The sequence below is a fragment of the Chiloscyllium plagiosum genome, unplaced genomic scaffold (assembly GCF_037043375.1).
Source record: "Chiloscyllium plagiosum isolate Xiang-an unplaced genomic scaffold, Cpla_swu_hap1 HiC_scaffold_29, whole genome shotgun sequence".
In the NCBI taxonomy this organism is placed as follows: domain Eukaryota; kingdom Metazoa; phylum Chordata; class Chondrichthyes; order Orectolobiformes; family Hemiscylliidae; genus Chiloscyllium; species Chiloscyllium plagiosum.
In genome coordinates this window covers 87,822,386-87,831,970 of record NW_028270167.1, presented here as the reverse complement: position 1 = coordinate 87,831,970, position 9,585 = coordinate 87,822,386, and the positions used below count along the sequence as shown (strand labels likewise).

At 42.1% G+C, this 9,585-nt stretch overlaps 1 protein-coding gene across 1 annotated transcript in view; it reads left to right on the top strand.

Moving 5' to 3' along the window:
• Positions 1–772: 772 nt before the first annotated feature.
• Positions 773–9,585, top strand: part of LOC148142424 (putative G protein-coupled receptor 139) — a 43,458-nt gene continuing 34,645 nt past the window's right edge. Inside the window, exon 1 of the mRNA XM_087976575.1 lies at positions 773–992. Coding sequence (XP_087832701.1) covers positions 773–992 — 220 coding nt within the window. The remainder of the gene's footprint in view (positions 993–9,585) is intronic.

Genomic DNA, 9,585 nt, shown 5'->3' with positions numbered 1-9,585 from the left:
TTACAAGAAGGATGCAGAAGCTTTGGAAAGGGTGCAGAGGAGATTTACTAGGATGTTGCCTGGTATGGAGGGAACGTCTTACGAGGAAAGGGGCTTGAGGCTGTTTTCGTTCGAAAGAAAAAGGTTGAGAGTTGACTAAATAGAGACATATAAGATAATCAGGGTGAGATAGGGTGGACAGGGAGAACCTTTTTTCAAGTATGGTGACAGCGAGCACGAGAGGTCATACATTGAGGGGTGATAGATAGAGGACAGATGTCAGAGGTAGTTTCTTTACTCAGAGAGTAGTAAGGGTATGTAATGCTTTGCCTGCAAGGTCGTAGATTCACCAACTTTAAATACATTTAAGTCGTAATTGGACAAGCATATGGACGTACATGAAATATTATCGGTTAGATGGACTTCAGATTGGTATAACAGGTCGGCACAACATCGGGGGCCGAAGGGCCTGTACTGCGCTGTAATTTTCTATAATGTTCAATAATGTTCTATCAATAACAGTTATGTTTCAGAATTACGGGAAAGGGGTTAACTGGTGCTGTTTGTTCAGTGACTGTGTTTGCTGTCAGTCTCGATGGAGCTTACTGTGTCACTGGAGTGTTTTCTCCCCTATTAGTAAGGGGCTTCTTTCCATGAGTTATTGCTTTGTAGCAGCAGATGCATCACATCCATTTCTAACAGAAGCTACAGATACAAAGAGAAGAGAGATCAGAATCTGAGAATACTAAACAGGAATTGTCCACCAATGAAATTCTGAGAACAACAGCCTGGAATGTTCCAACATTGGTTCAGAACATTAGACTGCAATGTTTCAACAATGGAACAGAACCTGAGAACAATGGACTGCATTATTCCAACTCTGTACAGGGATTTATCCGATGGTCTCTTCTGGTTTTCCTGGTCTTGGTCAACATTAGCAATGCGGATATATGGTGGACTGATGATTATTCAGGCAGGTTATTATCCCATCCTCGCTATTGTTGGTGTTCCTGGTAAGTCTCGCTATCTCTGCCCATTAATCAATTCCGTAAATCATGTTGATCTTCATTACTTTTTTATTATCTATATAATAAAAATATTGTAAATATATGGTAAAGACAGAAACTATTTTATTTAGTTTCGTTATATTCAGACCCCGTCAAAAACGTCTGAGAACAAGAGTATGAGGACTCTTTTTAGGTTGAACTGATTTATATATTGGTAATGTCTGCGTCACCAAACCTGCCCATTACCTTGATAATACACCCAGTCTCAACAACTATGTTAGTGCTGTTGCTGAACAAACCATTATTTACTACTTGGTAAAGATCAGACTTTATAATTCCAGTTTTCTTCTGGTCAATGTTCCTGTTACCAATATTTCAAACACAAAATGTTGTTGTCTCTAAAGTTATTTCACGGAGGGACACCCTATCAGAATAGTAAAAGTATTCGCGGCTGAACGGACAATTCAGAGGCACAGGTTATTATACTAAATACACTGTTTCAAATCCTATGACATCTGATAGCAGAAGTTAAATTAAAATGATAAGAATCGAAATAAAAATAAGTTTCACGAGCTGTCAATATCAAACCAGTAAAATTTTGTCAAAGATACGTGCCTGCTTCACGGATGCCCTTTGCGAAATAAATCTAACATGTTCACTGCTTTTGGATCAAGAACGATGTCAGACGCACCACAATGTGCTTGGCTCTCTAATGCCTTTTGGAATGGTCACAGTCAGGGCAGTTAAGGATGGTCATCAAATACTGTCCTTGTCAGTAATGCCGACATCGCATGAAAGACCAAAAATAAATGTTAAATCAAACAATGAAAGATAATGAGATCTGAAACAAAAAGAAACGAAGTCCTGGGGATACGGAGCACGTTTGGCAGCCTCTGTCGAGAGAAAAACAGAGTGAGCATTTTGAGTACACTGACCATGCATTAGACTTGAAAGCAACTGAGGAATAGTATAACTTGCGTTGGTGGACTGAGTTGAATATATGGAGAAATAGAGAGATAGAAAAAAAATCCAACAAAGTAATTGTTGATAATGCACTAGCATGGAAATGAAATGTCTGATTGATCTGATATATTTGTCACCTTTTCTCATATTCTGAGTGTCATGCCCATATAGTTATACATCCAAGTCCGTGTTTGTTATGTCGCCTCTACCTCTCTTCCCTGAGTGTAGTCATCTTCTTTTATTCATTAATGGATACGAGTGATCCTGGCTGGACCAGCATATATTTCCCAGTTGCCCTTGAAAATGTGTTGCTAAGCTGCCTCCTTGAGCCACTGCAGCCCACATGCTGCATGATGTCAGTGCTTATAACTGTTTGGTTTCCTTTATTTCAGCCCTTCTGATAGAACTGAGTGCTTGTCGGGACCACTTCAAACCGCGGTTGAGTGTCAATCACGTGCTTTGTGTTATATGTAGGCCAGAGCTGGTGAACACAAAAATATTCGATCCACGAACGAAACAAGTGGGCCAAGTGTATTTTTTTCTTTTCCTTTAGTTGCGTTTGAAATTGGCAATCTTTCATTAGGTTGTTAATTCCAAATGATTCGTTGTATTCAAGTCTCCACCGACAGTAACAGTGTTGCTCTTATCGTGACTGGGGAGCAGATAGTTATGCAGTTACATTGTCAGCTACCTCCATGGAGAGCAGAATTGATAATATTTCCGGTCACTGGGACTGTGCAGATATGAGAAGAACAGAGAGATCTTGGTGTTCATGTACATAGATCCCTGAAAGTTGCCATGTGAATTCATAAGACTGTTAAGAAATCATACGGTGTGCTCAAATTGATTGTTATAAGAACTAAGTTTCGGCGCCACAGCGTCATGATATATCTAATCAAAACTCTGGTGCAGCGACACTTGGACCATTGTATACAGTTCTGGTCATTGCATTATAGGATGAATGTGGAAACATTGGAAACTGTGCAGATGAGATCGATTAGGATGTTGCATGGTGAGATTAGATCATATTTCCTGCAGAGTGGAAACAGGCCATTTAGTCCAACAAGTCCACACCGATCTTCCGAAGAGCAACCCACATAGACCCATTCCCCTAACTAAACTACAGGAAATTTAGCATGGCCAATTCACCTAACCTGCACATTACTGACTGTGGGAAGAAACCGGAGAAAACCCGCGCAGACACAGGGAAAATGTGCAAACTCCGCACAGACAGTCGCCCGAGGCTGAAATCGAACGTGCGAGCCTGGTGATGTGAGGCAGCAGTGGTAACCACTGAGCCGTCGTGCCTTGTGTCTTAGGGGAATGGCTGAGGAACTTGATGATTTTTTCGATCGGGAGAAGAAGGTTGAGAAGTGACTTAATTGAGACATGTAAAATATTTAGAGGGTTACACAACATGGACAGTGAGAGCCTTTTTTATTCGGATGGTGATGGACGAGGAGACAGAGCTTTAAATCGAGGGGTCATAAATATAAGATACATGTGAGAGGTTGTCTCTTTACTTTTAGAGTCGTCGGGGCGTGGAACGCGCTGCTTGAAACTGTAGTAATCTCACCAGGTTTAATGGCATTCAAATTTTCTTTGGACAGACATATGGATGAAAATGGAAAAAAGTAGGATAGTTAGACTTCATCTTGGTTGCAAAGGTGAGTGCAACATCGAGGGCCGAAGGGCCTGTCATGTTCAACGTTCTATATGCAATGTAAAGGTTTACCAGTCAGGAATAAAAGCTGAGGAGAGGTAAGCAATTTCAACACTGAGTGGGTTTGCATTGTAGACGGATTTGACTCATTCCGGTCATTTGAAAATCAGTAGGGGATATCTGAATGCTTTTCTCAGATTTGTGATCTCGGCTGCTGCAGTCATTCAGGCATACCTGAGGGTCTGGTGTCCCCACACTGGACAAGATTATGGGGACAGCATTTACAATATATCTGGGTCTGCAGAGACTATACAGGGAGTAGCAGCATACTGCACTATCCTTTACCAAATTTCATAAATGTTGCCCAATGATATATATTTTCCAGGTGCAGTGTGGCAAGCCAGTGAATTTCAACAATTAGGAGGTCACAGAGCTGTGAAACATACCTCAGAATAACCTGTAGTCTTATACCAGGGAGAGGGCTCTACTCAACATGCCCATAAACTGTTGATTCTGGAACTTCCCAGGCAGGAATCTGTGGAATATACATGATATCATCGTGCCATGTTCTCCCGTATTCTCGGGTTGACAGAGGCCATTTCTGTCCAGTGAAGTGAATATGTTGGTTCTGTCTCTCCAGCGAATCAGGAGAAAAGAATGTTTTTTTTAAATGTTAGAGAACAGGATGACTGGTGGATGCGATGAACTTCAAGGAATTATAAATATTAAAATTTAACTACTGGAAAATCTCATTGTATTGAAGGTTGGTACGCTGCTCCACGAGATGAGTGATAAATTTAGAGAGCTGCAGAGGTAGGGTGAAGGAATTGAGCTTGCGGAATAACTCTTCTCGGAGACAGCACAGGCACGATGGGTCAATAGCCTCCTTCTGTACTGTCAATACTTTTATTTAATGAGGGAGGTGAAAGTTTATTAAAACTCTGGATGATGGAAAGCGTCCTGCAGAGTAGAAAGTAGCTATTATGACTGCATTGTGGGGGAAAACAGAAAACCAACTGGTGGATAACTTGATGTCGCTTCTGAGGAAAATATTAGTTTTTGTTGTAATTAATAACTAGATCCTGGAAGAATAATTAAATGGTTTGGCAAAGTCAGCCTAGATTCAGGACTGGGAAATTATATTTGTTAAGCATGCTGTACTTTACCGAAGATGTTGGTTAAGACATCGACAAATGAGAACCAGGAGGAAGGGGATATGTGAAGTTTCAGAATATTTTTTTGAAATGGTTGCACATAGGCGAATGAACAAGGTAACCGTCATGGGTAAGGGGGAATACACTAAATGCATTGAGAATTGGACGATGGAGAGAATACAGAGAGTAGGGTAATGTTCTGCACTGAAAAACACTAGTCGCTGGTATCACATTTATCAGTGCTTGGATCAACACTATTGGTAATGCAATGAGGTGCTTTGAATGTGAGCAACAAATGCAGTGCTGTTCACTTTGTATTCATTAGAAGGTGAGTGGCTGGGAAGTGCTTTTGACGAAACGGACCTGGATGCCCTTGGTCGTAAGTCACTAACAGAATTCATGCAGTGCATCTATTAATCAGGACGGTAAGTGGTATATTGTCCTGCATTACAAAATGAATCAAGAATAGGAGTAAAGACACATTCCTAGAGTAGTAAAGTGTTCTTGAGGCATACTCCGTGGATTCTGGACAGACTTTCTCTCCTTTTTAAGTAATCATTTCCATTTCACAGTAACAGTGTAAAGACGTTTCAGCCGTCTCATCCCGGGGGTGATAGAATAGAGTGTGAAGGAAATAGGTGTTTAATCTGTAGCAGGAGAAAGTGAGGTCTGCAGATGCTGGAGATCAGAGCTGAAAATGTGTTGCTGGAAACGGACCTGGATGCCCTTGGTCGTAAGTCACTAACAGAATTCATGCAGTGCATCTATTAATCAGGACGGTGTGTGCTGAAGAAGGGCTTATGCCCGAAACGTCGATTCTCCTGTTCCCTGGATGCTGCCTGACCTGCTGCGCTTTTCCAGCATCACATTTTCAGCTCTGATCTCCAGCATCTGCAGACTTCACTTTCTCCTCAAAGATTTCAACCTACTGCGAATCCTCTTACAAGGATGCCTTCCTTGTAGAAACTCTCTTCCTCCCTCTACAAATATTTCAGTGAGTCCCTCTCTCACTGCACCCCCCAGGTCATCTCCTCTGCACAGAAGCTCTTCAGCCACATTCTCAAACAGACTCGCTACCACAGCCATATGTCCTTCCTCAGCACCTGCCTACGGAACCGACTTATCCCGCACGGACTCCGGACTACGTTCCGACCAACAAAACTTGGACCCAACCAGGACAACCAGTACCTACAACAAATCCGAAGCCTCCAGCAACAGACCTCCCTCCGGATCCTTCGCTCCACGCTTGCAGCCATGCGCCACTACCTACATTCCCTGCAACTCGACCTACCCCAGCTCAGGACAAAATTCCTGAAGATTGCCTTATGCCCGAAACGTCGATTCTCCTGTTTCCTGGATGCTGTCTGACCTGCTGCGCTTTTCCAGCAACACATTTTAAGCTTTAATCTGTAGCAGTGTGATAGAATAAGGGGTCTTTGCATTGAAACTTGAAGCTTATGGACTGACACTCATTATGTCCAGTGAATGACATTGATAGCATAAGAAATACTTTTTTTCCATTTGATACATATTTCCCGATAGTTTATATACCTCTGTGGAAACCCCATGTTAGTTAAGAGAGAGCTCCAGGTATGAGTGAACCCTCACTGTCTCAATTGGTGCAGTTGGTGTGCAACCCTGCGCTGAACAACACGTTGTTCACAAATCTGTGAGCAGGTCCAATGTCTTATTCCTGAAATAGTTAGTCAGCCTCATCAGCTTCTTATCTCCACAGAGAACAGCAGCCTGTATTCTTGGACATGGAAGATGCCTCCTTGAGACGTGACATGAACCATCCACTGTCCCTCCTCACCGTCAGCAAACCTCGTTAACGTAACCCGTGTGTACCAAAAGCAATGGAGTCAGCAGGAACAACATGGAGCTGTCTTTGTAGTCTCTGCTTCACTGGTTTGTCATGTTGGGGCGTCGATAACATCCTCCTATTTAAGGGGTGGAGGGGCTGAATGGCCACCTGCTGATCTAGTGCAAGAAGCTCATTTACCTGATTGGGTGACCCTTGATTTCTGTTTTACAGCTCAATGTGTTGAATAGGCTTTTTTTCTTCCTCTCCAATAGGCAGGGAGGTGTGAATGTTGTATCCCTCTTCTTATCCAATAGCTTCAGTGGGCTGAATGGTTTCTTCATATTCCTACGAATCAAGCTGAAATGCTGCATGACTTCCTCCTTTTCCCGTGAATGTCACCAATAATCTATCAGCACAAGCCTGAATTTTGTCCAGGTTTTGCTACACAAGGACAGACACTGCTTCAGGACCTGACGGGGGAAAATTGTTGCGAACATTGTGTGGTCTTCACTGAACATCCCCCACTTCTGATCTTATGATGGGGGAAACATATTGATTTAGTACCTGAAGACGTTTGTGCCAAGGAAGGTACCCTGCGGATTTTCTGCAGGAATGTCTCCGGACTGAAATGTTAGATGTCCACGAAAGACAATAAACTCCTTTGTGCTCTGAAACACTCCAACAAGTGGGGACATTATTCCTGATTCCCAATAAGGTCAATTTTCTTCGGGTTCCTTGATATCATACTCAGTTAAATTCTGCCTTCATATCATGGCCGATCACTCTCACTTTGTGTGCATATCGTTTGTTGATGTCAATAGGTCGCTGTGTATATGTGAGGAGTGTTTCCTTCTCACAGAGAGTAGTTAATGTCGGAACCTCTTTATTACAGAGAACAAGAGAAGACATATAACTGAGATGATTGGAAGACATGTCAGGCATTCCAGGGGTTGGGGCTTAGAACAGATTAGCTATGATCCTTTGAAGGGAAAGGCACGTTTGAGAGGCTAAATGACCTGTTACTGTTTGTTATGTTGTCTCCATCTTTTATTGCAAGCTTCATCGCTGTTATTTTCCTGGAAGTCCTGTGAAGGAATTTTGCAAACCGAGATACAAGAGGATTTTGTCAGCAACATCTGTGTGCGATATGGGTGTAGTATTCGTTGTGAATCTGGGTGTACAATATCGCTAATAAATGGAAACAGGAGAATTTCAATAAAGAGAGTGGAGGGGACTGTTTCACAGCAGCATCGTTTTCCCAAGAACGTTTTCCAATTCACGCCAAACCATGTTTGACAGTCTTCAGGGGCTGAAAGGTCTCCTCTGTTTTTGTGCGTCAGGTACACGAGCAAATTATCTCCAACTGCTCCTATCTAGCAGATTTGAAGGGCTAAATGGAATGGGCTGACTTAGAACTGAGAAGCAAGAGTGGCTCCCTGCTCCACCAGGCACGAAGATTGTGGTTGTGCAGATTGTGGTCTCACTTTCCTGTCTGTAGCTCATTATCTTTGGGTCACGTTTACGTTAAATATTTAACGAACACAGATCTTCGAATAAATGCAAACACCCAGGTAGCATAGACTTGTGGAAAAGAGAATGCCCACGCAACCGGCCTTTTGAGAACGTCTCCTTATTCCTATTCCTACCGAGGTTGGACGTACCTAGTTTCCGTTTCTAATTCCACTCCTCTATCGGTCATGGCAAATTTTAAATGCAATCAAGTATGTAATGTGGCAAATGATATCGGTCTCAGACTGTGTCAGGTTCAGTGTTAGGAATAAGTTTGGAAGATTGCTTAAATTTGTGAAAATAATTAAATTAATACCAAGGCAAAATTACTCAAGCTACGATGAAAGATAAATAACAAAACGTTTGGACATTGACAATACGTACATCAACATTTAACATTCCATAAATTTGAGACACGGGAACATGCATACAAAGAGACAAACACATGTCTGAAGGCAAACAGAAAAAGTCTCGGCAGCATAGTAGTTCAGAAGAGCTTCTTTCCAAATAATAATTAATTTCGTGACAAAGCGAAAGTTGAGATTGTCTCATCTTTTTCTGCTTCTCAAGTCATTCTGTTCACACAAGTTGCTGGCACTGAGGCTTCTTCCCGGAACACAGTTGGATTATGGCTGAATTCCCTTTGCTGCAGGAAGTGGAGAGCTTCCAATGAAACCTCAACAGAAACCATCCACGACTGGAAAAGATGTCTGATGTATTTTCAGCTCGAAAATGTTGCGGCAGAGAAGAGCAAGGAAAGAGAGGGAGCTGTGATCTTCGCTTCTCAGACAGTTGTATTTTCTCCCTCTCTGAGCTGAAACGGACAATAATGTTGTCTGACCACCAAACTGGGCGATGTGAGGTCTCGTTGAATATTCCCGATTGTGTGACTCCATTGCTGGCCACTGCTCTATTTCGGAGTGATCCATAATTTAAAATTTGAATATATGTTCATATGTTTCTGCATAAACATTTTAGAATAAGTTCATGTCTTCATAGTGACTGAGTTAAAATAAATATATTGTTTTCTTAAAATTGAATCCGTGGTTTTATGCTCTCATCCATCAGCTATGACCCAATACACTCTCCTTTGGATCTTATATCGTTCAATATGAACATCCTTTATTCTCAGGTCTGAAGTGCCCTGTCCTTGGGGAGGCAATGAGGGTCATGGATATGGTAAACAGCGAACTTTATTTTCCTAGGCTGGAGGAGTCTAAAGTCGTGAGCATAGATTCAAGATGAGAGGGGAAAGATTTTCAGACAGGGTGTTGCTTGTATGAAATGAACTGCCAGAGGAAGTCGTGGATCAGGGCATAATTACAACATTTAATATGCATCTGGAGGGGCATATGAACAAGAAGGTTTCAAAGGGACATGGGCTTAATGCTGGCAAACGAATTACAGCAGATTGCAATTTCTGATTCGTGGAAATGAGTTGGTCAGAAGTATCTATTTCCTCGCTGTGTGACTCTTTGACTCCATCAGGCTTTCGATTGAGGAACG